Source organism: Ursus arctos, unplaced genomic scaffold, assembly GCF_023065955.2.
Source record: "Ursus arctos isolate Adak ecotype North America unplaced genomic scaffold, UrsArc2.0 scaffold_1, whole genome shotgun sequence".
Classification (NCBI taxonomy): domain Eukaryota; kingdom Metazoa; phylum Chordata; class Mammalia; order Carnivora; family Ursidae; genus Ursus; species Ursus arctos.
This window is the reverse complement of record NW_026622763.1, coordinates 19,874,501-19,895,325: the sequence shown is the minus strand read 5'-3', so window position 1 is coordinate 19,895,325 and position 20,825 is coordinate 19,874,501. Positions and strand designations below refer to the sequence as shown.

At 38.1% G+C, this 20,825-nt stretch overlaps 1 protein-coding gene across 1 annotated transcript in view; it reads right to left on the bottom strand.

Annotated features, from left to right (window-relative positions):
- The window catches only part of UBXN4 (UBX domain protein 4), a 48,839-nt gene extending 31,087 nt beyond the window's left edge, over positions 1-17,752 (bottom strand). Inside the window, exons 1-5 of the mRNA XM_026510074.4 lie at positions 17,386-17,752; positions 9,955-10,057; positions 6,759-6,787; positions 6,124-6,242; positions 5,311-5,485 (exon numbers count right to left, since the gene is read on the bottom strand). Of these exons, the coding sequence (XP_026365859.3) occupies positions 5,311-5,485; positions 6,124-6,242; positions 6,759-6,787; positions 9,955-10,057; positions 17,386-17,467 (508 nt within the window). The 5' untranslated portion in view covers positions 17,468-17,752. The remainder of the gene's footprint in view (positions 1-5,310; positions 5,486-6,123; positions 6,243-6,758; positions 6,788-9,954; positions 10,058-17,385) is intronic.
- Between the last annotated feature and the right edge of the window lie 3,073 nt (positions 17,753-20,825).

The following is a 20,825-nucleotide window of genomic DNA, read 5'->3' as shown; positions in this document are numbered from 1 at the left end:
AAATCTTAAAAGAAGAAAAGAAAAGAAAAGAAAAAATATTAAGCATTAAGACAAAAGAAGACAGTTATATACAAAGGAAACACCATATGGCAATCAGGGCATTTTTCACCAGAAACATTCCAAGCCAGAAAGGAGTGACACGATATATTCAAAGTGCTGAAAGGCAAAAACCTGCAGCTAGGAATACTCTATCTAGCAAGGCTATCATTCAGAAAAGAGGAGATAAAGAGTTTCTCAGACAAACAAAAACTAAAGGAGCTCATGACTGCTACACCAGCCCTGCAAGTAACATTAAAGGGATCTCTGAGTGGAAAGGAAAGACCAAAAATGACAGTATGAAGGTAGGAAACACAAAAGTAGTAAAAATGAATATTTATGTAAAAAAATCAGTCAAGGAGTTCACAAAATAAAATGAGGCAAAATATAACACCAAATACCTGAAACATGGGGAGGAAAATTGGTTCAAACTTAACCACCATCAACTTTAAAACAGACTACAGATATATACAGAAGATCTTATGTACAAAGCTAATGAAAATCACCAATCAAAAAACCACTAAATAAGCAAAGAAAAAAAATAAAGAAATCCAAATATGTCACTGAAGAAAATCAGCAAACCATGAAAGAGAGAAAGACAAGGATCAGAGAAAATCTTCAGAAACAAACACAAAACAAGTAATAAACTGGCAATAAATACATATCTATCAATAATTACTTTGAATGTAAATGGACTAAAACCCCAATCAAAAGACAAAGTGTGACAGAATGGATAAAAAAATAAGACCCATCTATATGCTGCCTATAAGAGACTCAACTTAGACCTAAATACACTTGCACTGAAAATGAGGGGATGGGGCGCCTGAGTGGCTCAGTCGGTTAAGTGTCTGCCTTCAGCTCAGGTCATGATTCCAGAGTCCTGGGACTGAGCCCCGCATGGGGCTCCCTGCTCAACAGGGAGTCTGCTTCTCCCTCTCCTTCTGCCCCTTCCCCTGCTCATGCTCTCTCTTTCAAATAAATAAAATCTTAAAAAAAAAAAAAAAGTGAGATGAAGAAACATTTATCATGCAAATGGATGTCAAAATAAAGCTAGAGTAGCAATACTTATATTAGACAAAATAGACTTTAAAACAAAGACTATAATGACACAAAGAAGGACACTATATAATAATAAAGGGGACAATCCAATAAGAAAATATAGTAATTATAAATATTCATGTATCCAACATGGAAGTACTCAAATACATAAAACAGTTAATAATAAACATAAAGGAACTAATCAATAATAATACAATAATAGTAGAGGACTTGAACACCCCAATTATATCTTTGGACAGATCATCTAAACAGAATATCAACAAGGAAACAATGGCTTTGAATGACACACTGAACCAGATGGATTTTTTTTCTTTCAAGATATTTATTTAAATTCAAATTAGTTAACATATAGTGTAATATTAGTTTCAGGGGTAGAATTTAGTGATTCATCACCTGCATATAATACCCAGTGCTCATTACAACAAGTGCCCATCACCCATTTAATCCATCCCCCCACCCACCTCCCCACCAGCAACCCTCAGTTTGTTCTCTATAGTTAAGAGTCTTCTATGGTTTGCCTCCCTCTGTTTTTATCTTATTTTAATTTTCCTTCCCTTCCCCTAAGTTCATCTGTTTTGTTTCTTAAATTCCACATGAGTGAAATCATATGGTATTTGTCTTTCTCTTACTTCACTTAGCATAATACACTCTAGTTCCATCCATGTCATTGCAAATGGCAAGATTTCATTCTTTTTGATGGCTGAATAAGATTCCATTGTGTGTGTGTGTGTGTGTGTATGCCACATCTTTATCCATTCATCCATCAATGGACATTTGGGCTCTTTCCATATTTTGGCTACTGTGGATAGTGCTGCTATGGAGGTTCCTCAAAAAGTAAAAAACAGACCTACCCTATGACCCAGCAATTGCACTACTAAGTATTTATCCAAAGAATACAAAAACAGTGATTCAAAGGGGCACACACACCCAATGAACCAAATGGATTTAACAGATATATCAAGAACATTCCATCCTAAAGCAGCACGACACACATTCTTTTGAAACATTCTCTAGAAGAGATCACATTATTAGGCCACAAAACAAGCCTCAACAAATTCAAAAACACTTAAGTCATACTGTGCATCTTGTCTGACCATAGCACTATGAAACTAGAAGTCAACCACAAGAAAAAATCTGGAAAGACCACAAATACATGGAGGTTAAATAATATGCTACCGAACAATGAATGGGTCAAACCAGGAAATACAAGAAGAAATAAAAAGCACACAGAAACAAATCAAAATGTAAACACAATACTTCAATCTTAAAAAAAAATCTTAAAACCTCAACACCCCCAAAATGAATAATCCAATTAAAAAATCGGCAGAAGATATGAACAGACATTTCTCCAAAGAAGACATCCAAATGGCCAACATGTACATGAAAAGATGCTCATCATCACTTATTAGGGAAATGTAAATCAAAGTAGACTGTGGTATCACCTCACACCTGTCAGAATGGCTAAAATAAAAAAGAAGTGTTGACGAGAATACGGAGAAAGGGAAACCCTCTTGTACTACTGATGGGAATGCAAACTGGTGCAGCCACTCTGAAAAACAGTATGAAGGTTTCTTGAAAAGTTAAAAATAGAACTATCCTATAACCCAGCAATCGCACCACTGGGTATTTACTCAAAGAACACTAATTCAAAGGCATACATGTAACCCTATGTTTATAGCAGCATTATTTGTAATAGCCAAATTATGGAAACAGCTCAACGTCCACTGGCTGATGAATGGATAAAGAAGATGTGGTGTGTGTGTGTGTGTGTGTGTGTATATATATATATATATATATTGTGTGTGTGTGTGTGTGTGTGTATATATATATACACACACACACACACACACACACACACACACAATGGAATATTATTCAGCCGTTAAAAAATGAAATCTTGCTATTTGCAACTGCATGGATAGAGCTAGAGAGTATAATGCTAAGTAAAGTAAGTCAGTCAGAGAATAACAAATACGGAATGATTTCACTCCTAAGGGGAATTTAAGAAACAAAACAAATGAGCAAAGGGAGAAAAAAGAGACACAAACCAAGAAACAGACTCTTAACTGTAAAGAACTGATGGTTACCAGAAGGGAGGTAGATGGGTGGGGGGATGGATGAAATAGGTGATGGGGATTAAGGACTACACTTGTGATGAGCACTGGGTGATTAAAATAAAAACTTTAAAAAAGAATGCAGTAAAATCAAGACTGTAGGAAGCTACAGAAAAAAACCCAGTGAGAATGGGAATCTATTTATGAAATGAAAAGTAAGACTCAAAAAAAAAAAAAGAAAGAAAAAGGAAAGACTCATCAAGCAATAATAATATACTGGACTCCAAATAAACAAAAATTTAGTGTAATGTAAATATTGCCCACATAATTAATGATTAAAAGGAATAACTATTCAACTTTCTAGGTTTCTTAAGGGATACCGATTTGTGGGTTTGTTTGTTTGTTTGTTTGTTTTTTACAGTTCTCATCTTTTAGGAGCACCTGCATGGCTCAGTCAGTTAAGTGACTGACTCTTGATTTCAGCTCAGATCTTGGTCTCAGGGTCATGAGTTCAAGCCCCAAGTTGGGCTACAAAGAGCTACAAAAAGCTACAAAAACTGAGATTAGAGCTTCTACTCACACTTCAGGCAAGACAGAGTTTAAGTTAAAGTTAGTTAAGTGCCTACTGAAACAAAAGCATCAACACAGTTTGCAGGAATATAACAGTCTCCAGAGTGTCTACAACAATGTACAAGATAAAATCCAAAAATTTTTGACACACGATCCAACAGTTAAATGTCTGACTCTCGGTTTCAGCTCAGGTCATATTCTCAAGGGTCATGTACTCGGCTCCACACCCAGCAGGGAGTCTGCTTGAAAATTCTCTCCCTCTGCTCCTCCCTCCACTCGGGCATGCCCTCTCTATCTCAAATAAATAAATAAATAAATAAATAAATAAATAAATAAATCTTTAAAAAAAGAAAACAAAAGAAAAGAAAAGCTAGGGGAAATTTTTCAGGCTGAAAGAAAATGATACCAGAGGAAAACATATTCAAAAGGGAATGAAGAATTTGGCAATGATAAATAAGCAGGTAAATGTAAAAGATAAGTATCCTGCTACACAGCTGAATGGGCTACATTCCCTATAGCATCCCTAGTTCTGTATGCATCCAGAATTTGAGAGATCTGTAGATGTAAAACCTCAAAATGAGACTACTAAAGAGGGGACCTGGCAGCTGTTCTGTGTAACTTCATAAGTAGCACTAAAGTTAATGAGAAATTACAGGGCATCACATTTCACCTCAATACAAAGAAGAGTTTTTCTAAAAACTAGGACTTTGACAATAGGCTTCCTTGTAAGGTAATGAGCTTCCTGTCATCAAATAGAGGCTTGATAATTATCTATCTGGGATGCTACAGCAGGATTATCTTTTAGGATACTAATCTACTAACTTCTTGATTTATCTAACTCTATGTTGCCCAATACAAAGATATATTACACCAAGAAACTCTGAACACAATCCCTAATACGTAGTATAAATTTTCTCTTTTGCCTTTTTCTATGAACCCCTCTGCAGTCACATCTTATTTCCACAATTTTACAGTTAACTTTTAATTCTAATTTCTAAGAATACAAATACTATTTTTTAAGTGTGTATGGTATCTTATAGGTTATAAAAACAATTCCAAATATATTAGTTCATTTGGACCTTTCAAAATCCTCTGGCCAGAAAGATATTTATAAAATTGTTAAGTGTCATGACAGTACCTGAACTATAGCACAGTAAAATAAATTATAGATCAACTATTCTGGACTGTTGCCTATCTGGATTTGAAAGGCATAGTCACTTGGGGGAATGGGATAGACCGGTGATGGGTAGTAAGGAGGGCACGTATTGCATGGTGCACTGGGTGTTATATGCAACTAATGAATCATCGAACTTTACATCGGAAACCAGGGATGTACTGTATGGTGACTAACATAATATAATAAAAAAACATTAAAATTAAAAAAAAGAAAGAAAGGCATAGTCACTGACTTTATCCTCTTCTGCCACTATATGACCAACACCTGTATTTAGGACAACCCTTAAATTTTAAGTTAAATGAATGTGACAGAGGAGAAACACATATTTTTATTTTTAAGGATATTAATCCCTGGGCTTTAAAACAAAGTGATGGAGTATTTCTACTATAAACAAAAGGGTACATTAAAATTTACCTGTTGCAGAATCTGACTTTCTATCAGAAGTGGGTGATGTCTCACAAAGCTCCACATTTCTAGACTGAGAGTTTTCAGAAGTGTTGTTTGGTTCACATGAGGTGGGTGGAGATAAGACTGAACTTTCTGACCGGCTGCCATTTGCCACCGATGTTTCACCTTTTAATGAGTGCATCTAGGGAGAAAACACACTGGACTTTAATGAACAGGTAAGAATCTAAACCTACCTGGCAGATGAGGCCAAAATACAAGTCAGTTGTTTCTATAGGAGGGAAGAGTACTAAACTTTCTAAGTAGATGAATCTAAACTGTACAATCCTCAATATGGCATAATCACATTGTGGAATTCAACTACAATGTAACAAGAGCGTAAAAAGATTTTCAAAGCACACTGATTTTCCTTCAAATTAGAATTCAAGGAAAAAAGTTTCAAGCTATCTTAGCCATCTGCCCAAAGAGGATGCTAATGAGAAACTGACTAAATTCCTTAAAATGTGTCAAGCAGTACAGTTCGGGACCTTAATGTGCAACCTCTCTCTTGCAACAAAGTAATGGTGATGTGTATTAGTAGTTGAGTGAGGGAGAAAAGAAGGGATAGTAAAAAGTCACTCATTAGGGTCAAGTATTTATAACTTCACAGTGCTATTTTCAAAACCAATCCAGGAAAATAGTATTTACTACCTTTTAAGTTTAATGGCATGGCAGGTTCCTGATTATACAGAGCAGCTCCAAAAATATTCCAATGTCTGACATTGAAGTTTCTAACATACTATTTTCTCATGTTTATGACAAAGAAATTCTGTTCCTTCTCACCTGCTGGACTTTATGAATTCTGGTAACAAGTTCATCTGCAGAAACACTTCCTGCTATTACTTCCAAGGGAATTCCACTGTCTCCAATAAAGAAACTGGATGGAACACACACTACGGGATCTGTACAATTTAATTAAGTCTAACGACTCATGAAAAACAAGGGGATAATTTTATGAAATACTATTGATAACAAAACAAACCTTTGTGAATTTCACAATGTTATCAGCTAACATGTTTACCAAATAATTTCAACTACCTTATCATTATGGTTGTCACGCATGTGATAGATTAACTGATGTATGATTTATTTGTATTGTATAACTGAATGGAGAATATCCACTAAATTCCCCTCTATTGTAACTTTTACATCTATCTTGCCTCTTGACAACTTCTAACATTCCAAGCAAACTGCTCCATATTGCTTTCCAGATATTGAACATAAAAAAACCTCTCTATGATCCCCCGTGCTACAATGTATTATCTCAAAGGACACTTAGTAGCATAAAGTTTCCATAAACAAGAATGTAAGAGTTCCTAAATAAAAATGAATAATTTCAAAATGTCATGAATTAACCAAAAGAAAGGCAAATCCTCAAGCAAAATATGTATCAAACCAATTCCTTATTGAAAGGATACAGATTTGTGAAAATTGTAGGCAGGCTTCACTGTAAAACAAAATCAAACAGAAAATTACTAGATGCATGCATTTCCCAAATACTCTGTTTTTATAAAACTGAACCAATTAAAATGATTTTTCTGAAAGTACTAGCTCCTTTTGTAGTCATCAGTTGGAAGGAGAAAAGTGCAATTCTTATTTTACAGACCTTTTTTGGTTTGTTTTATAATGTTCAGATTAAAGAGCTACTTGCTCTTGCAACCCACAAACTGGTGGTTGGATCTGGTGACTAAAAATCAAGTTAGTATCTGTCATGTTGCTTCCTTAGCAGTAAGTATACCTGAATACAGTATCTTGTAACAAGAGTTTATAAATGCTTATGATTTACTTGTGCAAATGATAATACAGTACTTTGTAATAACAAATGATTCAAAACATTGCTAATTAAGCAATCATAAAAAAAGATACAAAAAAGTATATCAAAATGCTACCACTTTTGTAAAAAAGGGGAGGAAAATAAACAAGAACGTAAGAAAGAGGACAAAAATAAATTTTCTTGATTTGGTTACTCCAGAGAAGGGAACTGGGTTAGGGACAGGGATAGGTGAGACTTTATATTGTGATACAAGTAAGAGATACTAATCAATGTAGATCAATAATACCAAATCAAATTAAAATTTCCAAGAATTAGAAATCTGTTTCATTATCTAAAAAAAACCCACAATTATCATAAAAACATCTAAAAATAGGAAAGTATAAAGAAAAAAATTACCGAGACCTACCTTCCCAAAAATAACCAAAGTAAGCTTTTTTTTAATAAGATTTATTTATTTTGGGGGTGGGGAAGGGCAAAGGAAGAGGAAAGAACCTTCAAGCAGACTCCCTGCTAAGCACAGACCCGACACAGGGCTCTACCCCAGGACCCTGAGATCATGACCTGAGCTGAAATCGTGAGTGGGACCCTTAATCCACTGAGCCACCCAGGCAGGCGCCCCACCATTGTAAACTTCTGATGCATTTCCTACCAGTCTATTTTCAATGCAGGCTATCTCCATAAATAAATACACACTACAATGTTCCCAGAACATTAGATAATTTCATAATTATCATATAATAAATAAAATTTACTTTTCATCATTTAAAAGACACATTAGATTCTATTAGCAGGAAGTCCATAATGAAACAAACAGCAACCATCACTATACACAGGTATCCCTGCAACTGCTTTTAGAAATTTGTTTTTAAAAAAGAAAGAAAATAAATAAATAAATAAATTTGTTTTTAAAAATGCTAGATACAGAGCTCTTGGGTGGCTCAGCTGGTTAAGCGTCCGACTCTTGGTTTTGGCTCAGGTCATGATCTCAGGGATGTAAGATTAAGCCCTGCAACAGGCTCATCACTGGGCGTGGAGCCTACTTAAGATTCTCTCTCTCCCTCTCCTTCTGCCCCTCCCTCCACCCCTCTTTCTCTTCCTCTCTCTTTCTCAAAAAAAAAAAAAAAATTGCTAGATACATCAGTCTGTATATAACCTCAAGAATTCTGATATTCTCATTTCTTCCACGTTTCCAATATACCCCTACATTTCTCCTGCCATTACTGGTGCTTCTGGAAATAATGGACGATATAAATGACAGGATATAGATTAAAATGGTAAGATTCTTTTTTTAAAGTATCAACAAATATACAGTTCAATAACTCCTGCTGTAAGGCAAACCACTATGATCTGTTTTATGACATTTTTAATACTGAACACTTTTAATAAAAAATTTACAAACTGGGGTACCTGGCTGGCTCAACCAGAAGAGCATGTGACTCTGGATCTCAGGGTCATGAGTTTGAGCCCCACATTGGGTGTAGAGATTACTTAAACAAATAAAATTTAAAAAAAGAACAAAAACCTACACACTTACAGGTAAATTGCTAAACATTTTAATCTTGACAGTAATTTTCAACCATCATTCACTCATTCCGATATTATCAGTATCAAAAGGACAGGAATACCACTTCATAATTGCTAATGAATTAATGTTTCTAGGCACTGATCACTGATGCCTGCTGCTAACATCATAAAGTAAGACCACAGGTCATTATGTGCCTTCTAATGGAAGAATGGAAGACATACCACCATTTATGAAGTAGTCTTGATGGGGGAAAAAAAAATCTAACCTGAATCGAACTGTCACTTTATAGGAAATAGAGGACAAAGGAACAAACTAGGTAACAGTAACAGGGATGCAGTCAACAAAACCCATACTGTAGGAAACTAAAGAACGAATGACCTAGTTTCTCCAAAATATTAACTGTAAAGAAAAGAGAGAGAGGGGGGAATCCTACAGACTAAATGAGACTTGAGAGAGAGCAACACATCACAACATGTGGACCTTGATGGATCCTGAACCAAACAAACTATAATAAATTAAGACTACAACTGTGACATAGATGAGACAACTGAAAATGTGAACAGTAGTTGGATATTTGCTATTAAGAAACTATTACTAATTTTTGAAGTATTACAGTTATGTTAAAAAATTAAGTTTTTCACGTACTAAATTTAGGTTAATGTTAAAAAGTATTTATCAGTGAAGTTACATGATAACTGAGATTTGCCTCAAAATTATATGGGATGAGTGGAAATGGGTCGGGGTATAGATGAAACAAGACTGACTGTAAGTTGATAATTACCAAAGTAGTTGACAAGTACATGGGAGTTCATTGCACTATTCACTTACTTTTGTATACGTTTGAAATTTTCTACAAAAAAAAAAAAAACAAAAAAACAAAACAAAACCATTTTTTGGGTGGGGGGCGGGGAGAAGGAATGGAGACTTGTGGATATCAAGAACCATGAGGGACCTAAAAAAGTCCTTAATCCTACTGAATTAAACAGCTTCATTCCCAAAAATAGGATCCAAAAGAGTGGTCAACCTTTCAGAGATAATCGATATACAATTTACAGTTACTTCCAAGTTCTTAGAAGCTGAGGATCACAGTTCTTTTGCATTTCTGGTGCATGTCACATTGCTGCTTGGTGGACCAGCAGAACTTAAGTTTTTCAGGAAGATACCATAATGTATTTGGAAAATGACAATCAGAATTTAAGGCCCCAATATGCCTTAGAGAAAAATCAACATTCTTATATTCTAAGAGTATCACCATAAATCACAACAAAAGACAATGGTTATAATAATTTAAAAATTAACACTTATATAAGCAAACCTTTTGGTATCGATTTTAATAGCAACAAAACTGTCTGAAGATGCTTCTGTAACTTTCTCATCTTCCCAACTTGCAGCCATCTGTGTAGACTGCTCATCATCACCTGTAAAACATTTCAAGGATACTTATAAGGCCAATAACTGCTGATTCTTTTCCCTTGGAATATGGAATTTCAAATAAAATATAATTCCACAAATACTACAAATAAATTGGTATTTTCTACCAAGTTTGAAAACTCAAGTATTCCCATAAAATGAAAAGTATGATTATATGTACTGTTAACATTATAAAAAGTATAAAGAAAAACAGCGCAGGCTGCTAAAAAAAAAAAAAAGGATATAATGAAAAAGAATGAAGCTATCTAGATTTTACAAAACATTTTCTTAAAAAAACAAGCAAATTATGAAGCAAATAGTATCACAATAATTGGAAGTCATTGTAGAAATGTACAGCGGCTATTCTGGCTTTTGTACATGTGATTTTAGGAAATAAATGCACAACACTCTTCCTTTATGTAGCACTTTTCTGTCGAGCTCAATGTCCCCACACCACAGCATCATTCCCCATCACAATTTTGGACTTGCCTTTTATTATAGGTATGCTAATTTTAAAAGATATGCTGATCCAGAGGCGCCTGACTGGCTCAGCTGGTTAAGTGTCCACCCTTGATTTCCGCTCGGGTCATGATCTCAGGGTTTTGAGATCGAGACCTGAGATGGGCTCCGCGCTCAGCAGGAGTCCGCTTCTCTCTCTCTTCCTTTCCCTCTGCACCCCCCTGCTCTCATGTGTGCATGTATGCTCTCTCTCTGTAAAATAAATCTTAGAAAAAATAAGTTATGCTGATCCAAAAGTTATCTACGGTGATAGAATTCAGCATAGTGGTTACCTGAGCGGAGGTGCTACTGACTGGGAAAGAGCGTGAAGGAGCCTTCTGGGGGTGGTGGAAATATTTATATCTTAACTGGATGAGAGTTACATGAGTGTGTTAATATATAAAAATTCATTGAGCTGCTCACTTAATATATTTCACTTAATATACTGTATGTCATACTTCAATGACAAAATCAAGATATTACTTCCTTTTTAGACTTGTAATGTCTAGACTTTGATATGATCTCTTATTGGTGGGCAGAAGGAAACTTACCCGTGTAAGTCAATGAAAAATACTTCTGACGTTTAGCAGAGCTAAGTGCTTTCTCAAAGGTGAACAACCTCTGCCAATTTACAGATTAAATAAGTTCTCAGGTCACATTTTTGTTTACCAAAAATGAGATAATTCTGTATCTATTCTTCCATAAAGCGTTTTCTTCTCATGTGTAGCCCCTTTTCCCTATTTAATCTACCCTCAGCCTTCCTCATCTCAGTTACCCATTTAAGGTAACTCCATCCCTTCCATTTTTAGGCCAAAAACTAGTTATCTTTGACTTCAGCTGACTCTATCTCCAAAATATACCCAGAATGTAACTATTTCTTACCACTTTCACTGCTACCACCCTGATTTAAGCTACCACATCTCACCCAGATGATTACAATAGCCTCCTAACTGTTCTCCCTGCTTAATCTAACCCCCCTTCCACTCCCGTGCCAATCAATATAGCTTTTACTGTATCTTTAAAATACCACAAATAAGTCTGAAAAATCATCCAGCACCTTGCTATTACTGTAGCTGGACAACTTAGATCTTATTCATCAGCCTGTTGAACCCTTCCTTTTTCAGAAACACAGATACTATCCAAAAATTTTGATATCCTTGTTTTTAACTGTTGTGGCTTGCTAAATCAAAGCAGCTGAGTTTGATACAAGTCCAATGTCATTTCCTTCAAGAATTAACTCATCTTTCTGGACTTGAGACACTGAACAAACAATACTTGGCCTCATCTAAACCCCACAGATGTGTTTTTCACCCAAGAAATTTCAGACTTCAATAAGAGAACCATTCTCCTGAATAACAATGTTGATGGGGAAGTGACCAAAGACCTCATCTTGTAAGGGAAGCCTAGCTTAGCCCCCTTGATCATGTGGGTTTTTTTTTTTCTTTTTCTTTTTTTAGTCTCTACACCATCATGGGGCTCAAACTCATGACCCCAGGTCAAGAGTCACATACTCTATCAACTGGGCCAGCCAAGAGCACCTCCTCCCCCAGATCATATACTGTACATGACTACAGGTAATGTGAATCGTAGCCAGTTATTTTCTATTTCCCCACCATTTGTCAACTTGGAGCCTCTTCTTTCTCCTTCCAAGGAGATGGAGTTCTACACTGATGTGATTGAAGTCCCTTCGCAGGGATCCTCCGGGGCCTTTCACAATAACCGTGCATCCCTTCATAGTGATGTCAACATTTTCTGGAATGCTAACAGTCTGACCTCTGACTGCAGTATATGTGACAAAGCTGTTCAGTCTATTCTTAACACGCCAACTCTGCTCAAAATTCTACAATGGCTCCCAATTTCCCTCACAGTAAAAGTCAAAGTCCCTACAAATGGCCTCATGCCTCCAGTTACCTCTCTGACCTCATTTCTCTTTACCTTTTTCCTGTTCTACTAATACAGAAACACTCTTACTTTAACATCTTTGTACTAGTTGTTTCCTCTGCTTGGAATGTTCTTCCCTCAGATATTTACATGGTTAACACCCAATTCCCTTAAGTTCTTGTTCAATGTTACCTTCTCAATAAAGCCTTCACTACACACTACCTTAAAATGACAGCCTTTACGGGCAGCCGGCTGGCTCAGTCAGTAGAACATGCGACTCTTGATCTCAGGGTCATGAGCTCAAGTCCCACATATATAGACAAATAAAAAATAAAATGACAGCCTTCAGACATTCCCAAAGTTCCCTAATTTCCTGGTCTTTTTCCCCCTGTAATACTTATGACCTTCTAATAGACTATGTGTTTTACTTTATTATATTTACTGTCTGTCTCCCTCAACTAGAATGCAGGCTCCATGACAGCAAGGATTGTTTTTTTACTTACTAATATAACTCAAATGCCTACAACACAACCTGGTACATGGTAAGTACCTGGCATAGAGCAAGCCCTCAATAAGTATTCTGTGGAATGAACAGCTAAATTTCTGTTATAGTAAGTATCTTGGCATACCTACAATAATTGACTAATGCTGCACATTTGAGTATATTCTATGTGAGATGAGATCCAGGAAAAGGAGCTTGACAAATCTGGCCATGGAAAAGTAAACAGGGACTATTAACGCATCCACAGACCAGGGCCATAAAGAATGCCCATTAGCAGACTCCCAGATGTTGAGGAAGCAAACGGGGAAAACTATCATTTGCTGTGACATCATTCTGAGCACATCTTCAAACACTACGGGTGAGATGTCAAATTCCAAGTAAATGAAAAAATTAACAACCTAGAAAACAGCTATATGGAAACATTCTTACTACAAACAAGTCTTAGAGAAGGCTACGAGGCATGAAGGATCCTTTTTATTCATTCTTTTTTCATGCATTCACCATTTTATTCCACATTTACTTTGTCCTAGGCATTGGGCTATAAGCTAAATGTCAAACAAATGAGACACTGTCTGCCTTCAGTGGAGTTTAATGATCTAATGGTACAAAAAATGTACTTGTTTAGTACACAATTATAAATAATAATAATAAATACTGTGAAAAAAAGAACAGTTCTAAGAAAATAACGAGACCTTTTTAGATCAGTCAGGGAAGGCTTCTCTGGGGTGACACTTAAGGTAAGACCTAAAGGATGAAAAAGCTGAGCCGTGCTAAGAGCCAGAAGAGTTCAGTTAGCAGGATTTTATGTGTATGAAAAGGCCTGTGTGACTGGGAATGTCATGAACAACAGTGAACGTGAGACAAGAAGAAACTAAAGAGCTGAGAGTCAAAGATGACTCCCACACTACAGTTTATCCACCTGGATGTGAAAGTTGTGCCATTTACTAAATGTAAAACACCGGTGGGGAGAAAAACAAGTTCAGGCAGTAAATATACTTTTATGCTTGAGAATCCTATGAGGCATCTAAATGGGAATGACAAGTGGGTAGCTAGAAAAAAATCAAACTGCTCTTCTAATTAACACTGATATAAAAATTTGGCATAACTTAAAACAATTCTAAATTTCAAACTTAATGTTAAGTGAAACTCATATTTTAGCATTTGTTCACTGCAGTGCATAAAGTTATAGAGCTGTTATCTAGTCTCCCAAGAGTCATAAGTTAATGAGTACACAATTATTAAACATGAATTGCTGAAACTTCTGAGGTTGGTACTTTTTACTATGTTATACCATGTGAGGAGGGTCCCAAATATCACATCCCCACTAGCAGGGTCCATCCATAACTCAGCCTTGTGGCAGCAACAGCTGCTTGACCAACAGAGATGTAAGGCTGAATGGAATTACTTACTCACTGAGACCTACCTTAACTCTACGGAGTAAGATTATTAACTGCCAACTTCAATATCTTTAGTTTCTTATTAATCAGTATTAACTATGCTATGGAGTTAGGTCGGCCTAAAATTTTAGTAGAAAATGTTGTATCCTTGGTAATATCAGCGGTATCCAAAGTAAAGACACTTAAAAAGAACAACATAGGGGTATTGCCTCGCTAGCTCAGTAGGTAGAGCATGTGACTCTTGATCTCAGGGTTGCTGAGCTCGAGCCCCACGTGGGGTATAGAGATTTTTTAAAAAGCAAAATCTTCAAAACAAACAAACAAAAGAACAATACAAACTCAGAAGCACAGAGTTGCAGATCTTAGTACAGCGAGGAATTCCAACCCAGAAAACGTCAACTAGTCAAAATCTAAAAGCTTTTGTAGTCCATTTAAACGAAAAAAGGCAGTAAATAGTGTCTGTCATGAAAATTTTAGCCCACTAGCAACACTAGTCTGTGAATTGACACCTTTGCTTCAGGATCCTTGTCAGAATAGTCTACCTTCCCAAGAACAGAATCAAAATCTTCAGTTTTATTTCTTTCAGTTTACATTAGTCATAATACTTTGAAAATACTTGCTAAATTCTTGTCTGAATAGTAATCTCTCCAGTTTTAATCCTACAATTTTAATTCATCCATGAAAATTTCACTAAATATAAACAACTTGGCTAAAGTGCTTCCCACTTGAGGGGTTATGTGAAACAAAGTATACCCTTCAGACTACTTCTTCCAGCCTTAAAGATATCTTTTTAATTTTCTACTGAGTTGGTTTATCATTGCCGAGGTATCCCATCTAAGAAAATCATGAGTTCTGGCTATGAACAAAGGTCTAGGTTGCAGTTTCAAGACCCCACTGTCTACATATTCCTGGAGTGAAACTAATCCTACCTAGTGCTGGAGATTAACTCCCTAAAACTCTAGAAAAGCCAACAGTATTTTGAACAGGTCAAGGGACAAACTCCTTTGACAGACTGCTAACAGTCTTCCTACAAACATTCAACAAACATTCAACAGTCATTGATAGTCTACAAAAATATAATATCTGCTCATCACTAAAAAGTTAATTGAAGGTGTATATATATATATACACACAGAGCCCCCAAAGACTTCTAACTTTATTTTGCTATAGCAGTAATTCGCACTGCTGTTTCCAAATGTTTGTTAATTAAACCTAGCATTTCTTATTTCAAATTAACTATTTCACACAAAAATAACTTTTAGGAACATTTAGACACCATCAGTTATGTTTTTTGTTTAAAAAATGACTACCATCGGGGAACCTGGGTGGTTCAACTAGTTAAGTGTCTGACCTGATTTCAGCTTAGGTCATGATCTCAGGGTCCTGGGATCAAACCTGGCACTGGGCTCCCCACTCAGCTGGGAGGTGGCCTGAGGATTTCTCTCCTTCTCCCTCTGCCCCTCCCCTCTAAAATAAATAAATAAATCTTTTTAAAAAAATGACTACCATAATCCTAGCTTTCCTGACTTCTACACCAATTTCATTAATACATGAAGTCTACAGTTTCTCAGTTTTTTTCAAAAAACAAACTCCCTCCCCCCCAAACTTTTTTGAAGCTGCTAAAAAAATTTTTGTCAAGACAAGATGGAAATACTTTTTGTGACCCTGGTGCAGGTCATTTAACTACTGTGGACATAAATTTCCTCATCTATAAAATGGGTATAACAATACCTGTTCTACTTACCAAAAGAATCAACAGAGATTTTTTGTGAAAAACAACTTAAAATGTCTTAAAACTATTACTATACTCTTAATAAGAATAGTTAAGTATCATTTAATTTTCCTTTCCTTTTTAATCACTTTTTATCCCACTTTTTTCCTTACAAGATTACAGCAGTTATGTATGTATAATACAAATCTGAAACAGCATAAGAGGATCAAACTGCTCTTCTAATTAACAACACTGAACTAAAAATTTGGCATAATTTAAAACAATTATAAATTTCAAACTTAAGTGAAACTCATGTTTTAGCATTTGTTCACTGCAGCGCATAAAGTTAGAGCTGTTATCTAGTCTCCCAAGAGTCATAAGTTAATGAGTACACCGTTATTAAGCACAAATTGCTGAAATAATACACCTCAAATTAATAGAAGTCACAAACACTAATTTGGCTCATGTAATGAGAATAGCAAAACCATAGAGGCTTAGGTCTACTGTAAAGCTAGAAGATTTCTGTAATAAAATCGGGTAGTAATAAAAGACGGAGCAAAATAAGCCAGAGTAACACAGGATAAATGAGTTAACTCACGTTCTCGAAACTGTAGATATTAGACCAGGTAGACAACAAAAACGAACCAAGGACTGAACGTCTACTTCTAAACAAACGGTACAAAATCCAACTTGCAACAAAGCAAATATTCCACATTAGACCCTCTCCCCCTATATTATTTTTTTTAAAAAAATCCAACCTATATAAAGCTCAAAAAGTTTGCGTTTCAGGAACGTACGACCGCCAGTAGCCATGAACATCAGGGGGCTTCTCTTTGTTGCTTACCGATGACACAGCTTTCTTCCTGACAGTCCACAACTAATTACGAACCCAACTGCCTGTCGTATGGCCTGTTTCTATCCCCACCTAAACACTTAGGCTACACAAGTGTTAAGCATCCCAAAGTGGGTCCTAGGGGACAGACAGATCTACCGGGGTGCCCGAGAAGGGGCTGTTGGGGTCTATTTGCGCCAACTCCTTAGAGGGCGCAGCAGGGGTGCGCGGCTAGAGCCTGCTGGACGCGGCCCCGTGCCCCGCCAGAGCTGTAGGCGGGGCTCAGCGAGCTCTGGGGGCGAGGCGGGGACGGTGCCTCCTGCCGGGGTGCTGGGAGAAGCGGGAGCTGGGGGCCTCGGCAGGCCAGGGGTGCCCCAAACGGAACGGCGAATCCTGAGAAGCCAGGGACGGCAGCCTGGGCCTGTCGGAGCACGGAGGAAAGGCTGGGGGAAACCCTAGATTAGAGGTAGGCCGGAGGGGTGTCGGGTCACAACTTGGGCCCCCGCCCCCTTCACCTGCCACGAATACCACGAAGACCGCGCCGCTCCTCTTGGCCGACGCGATGGCGGCCGGAATGGCGCCCTGGAACCACAACATCGCTCTCCTCGGGCCCAAGCGCTCGCTCGAAGTGTTGTCGCCGCGATCCCGAAGCTGGCCCCGCCCTCTCCTTCGTCTGGCCCCGCGGCCCCCGCAGCCCCAGCTGGTCTGCCCCCCGCCTTCGCGCAAGCACGCAATCCCGTCAGCAGTCCCCTGGGACGCGCGCAAGCGCGCGGACCAGGCGCGCCCTCCGTCCCGTGACGCCACGCGCCGCCGTCGGCACCGCGCCCCAGTGCCTTGTCTCGTTGGCAAGTTGGTGTGCGCGCGCGGCCGCTAGGCCTCAGACCAATAAGTTCCGGAAGTGGAAAGGGCCGGTGGGAAAGATGACTAACCTCTGCGGCGCGTTGGCGACGCCTTCGTGACAGGCATGACGGGAATTGTAGTCATCTTAGGCTTCTTTTCCTCCTATGTGGAAAATGTAACTGTGGTTTCCGGGACACGGCTGAAGGGGGCAGTAGTGAAAGCCTTATCCCAATCTGTAAAGGGGAGGAGAGGACAAGGTGCTCACGGTCGAGGAGACGCTCTCCTTCGCCTCATTGAGACGTTAAGTATGGAGGAAGTCGTCCCCGCCCCGAGTTAAACCTTAATTGTGGACGATGTAATTCTTTATTCTGATTAGTGGCCATTGTGTGATAGGGTGGGTGTTTTTCTGTACGGTACTAAGTGGGCTTCGACTTGTGCTGAACTTAGCAGCTCAACCCTGAAGAAGAGAAAGGGTAAAAACCGCAACGTCAACCTCTGTAATACAATTCAGGCCATGTACCTGAGGGGAGATGTTGGTACGGCCTCCAGCAGTTTTCTAGTCGTTGGCCAGAAATCGTTCCAAAACCTCAAAACACTGGCTGTGCTATTGCCAGAGCGGCTTTCTAAAGTGACTTAAAAGCAGAGAGTAGATATTCATTCTCCATGGTAATCCAAAAGAGGACAGATAATGCTTTTGCTTACGATTTTATATGAGAATGTTCCATTCTCAAGATAGAGCATTTTGTGCTTGGTTGCCATTAAAATAAAAACTGATCCCGGGCTCCTGGCCGGCTCAGTGGGTGGAGCATGTGGCTCTTGATCTTGGGGTCCTGAGTTCCAGACCCACCTTGTGTGTAGAGATTACTTAAAAATGAAGTCTTATAAAAAAATTTTTTAATAAAATGAAAACTGGTCCATATTTAATACTTTCTGGAATTATGCAGTCTCTAATAACTATTAGCTAAGGCTTATATAGTTTTTTAATAAAGTTGCATATGTTATATTATACATTCTACATCAATTGAATTGCCCCCTCAGCAGTACAACCATTTGACAATCTTTGCAGGATTAAGGTGCTACATCTGAAAATACCTCTTTCCTACAAATATTTTACCTTAAAATAGTTAACATATTGCACTCTGATTTGTATTTACTTTTTTCCAATCAGGCCTCTTATATAGTGTTATTATACACTGAAACATAATGCTAATTACAGACTGTTGCTGCTTATATAGGACATCATTTCTCAAGAATAATTTAGAGTTGATCTTCAATATCAACTTTAAATGGATTTCTTAAAATTCAATTAACCTATAAATTCTTTCGGTAGAGCGATGTCTTTATTTCTAATGTTAGAATTAAACAATGTAAGAATCATTCATAGCCTTTAGTTCATTTATGAAATGTTTATTGCTCATCTACTATGAGCTAGACACACGTACCTGGCATGGATACAGTGAGGCAATCAGACAAGGGCCCTGGCTTTGTGACTGCACAATCTAAAGAGGAAGGCAGACACTGAACAAGTGATTGTAAGTGAGGATGAGTGTCACAAAAGGGGGAATTCTAAGTGCTTCAGAAATGTGTGATGATGACCAAAAATGTGTGATGACCAAACATGGATAGCAGGGTTAAGAAAAGCCCTTCCTGAGGAAATGACATGTCAGGGAAAATCTAACCAGGTGAAAGAGAAGACTAATCAAGGTAGAGGAAGCAGTAATGTGAATGCTCTGAAGCAAGTGAGAATAGTACACTTGAACTGAAATGCCCAGTGTGGCTAAAACATAGAAAGGGCAGTGTGGTGCCAATGAGGCTGGAAAGATAGGCAAGAATTAGATGATACGAGGCCTTGGAAGTCACAGTGAAAGAGGGAACACAAGCAGGGGGAGTGGGAGAGGGAGAAACAGGCTTCCTGCTGAGCAGGGAGCCCGATGCGGGGCTCGATCTCAGAACGCTGGGATCATGACCTGAGCCGAAGGCAGACGCGTAACGACTGAGCCACCCAGTCGCCCCGCCATTGAAGAATTTTAGACAGAGGAATTACATGTAAGATTTGTGGTTTTTCACGTGCAAGTATGCTACAGTTTAAATGGATTGGATTGGAAGTGGGATGGGTGACTGTGAAGAGACTGGTTTAAGAGGCTACTGTCCATGTGTAAGGGAGATAGAGAAGTGGATACTTTTGATGTTTTGGAAGCAGACCCAACAGGTTTTGTTGATTTATTAGATACAGAATTTGAGGAAGGAGGAGTCAAGAAGAAATCTTGGGTTTCTGTCTTGAGAAATTGTACAGAAGGTGCTACTGAGAGGGAGAACATTGAAGGAAGAGCAGGTGAGGGGAAGGAGTGCATGAAGACATGTTTTTGGAGGGTTGGAGACACAAAATGGAGATGTTAAGTAGGCAGATACTAGGTTTGGAGCTCAGAAAATAGTTGTTAAACCTAGAGGTAGGAATTTTCTACATACAGGGATAGCTGAGGCTCTGGAGGATGCTATCACCTATGGAGTATGCAAAGTGAGGTGAGGACAAGAGTATATGACTGAAGTCTCAACCTCTAACATCTACAGGGTTGTATAGAAAAGTATAAAACAATAAAGGAAACTCAGGGAAAATGGTGGGGTTGGGGGGAGGGACTGTGTGGAGGAAAATGGGAGAGTGTGATACCAAAGAAACCAAGGGTAGAGAGAGTTTTGAGAAGGGAGTGAGAAGCAGCTATGTTCAATCCTTCTGTTGGGTTAATTTAGGTAAGATTTTTAAATGTCCGTTGTTTTTAGCAACATAGAGGTAATTATCAGCTTAGTAAGAGGGGCTTTGGATTCTTTCCTGTATAAGCTAAATGGCAATGGGTTGAAGAGAAAAGGGGGAAGCAAGGAAGGGGTGTCACTGAGAGGGAAACTGCCAGACATTTTTTCAACCTCTCCTTCCTTGCAGAGCCTCATGGGAAGGGGGAAGGGGCACTTCTAGGAGGAGTTTTCCTAATAAAAAGAGACACATGAGAGAAATCACAGCCCTTCTCTGCTGTATGTGGTTGTGTGCAGATGATGCCTGCAACTGCTGCATCTATCTTGTGGCCATGAGGAATGACATTACCAACACTCTAAGAATGACAAAATG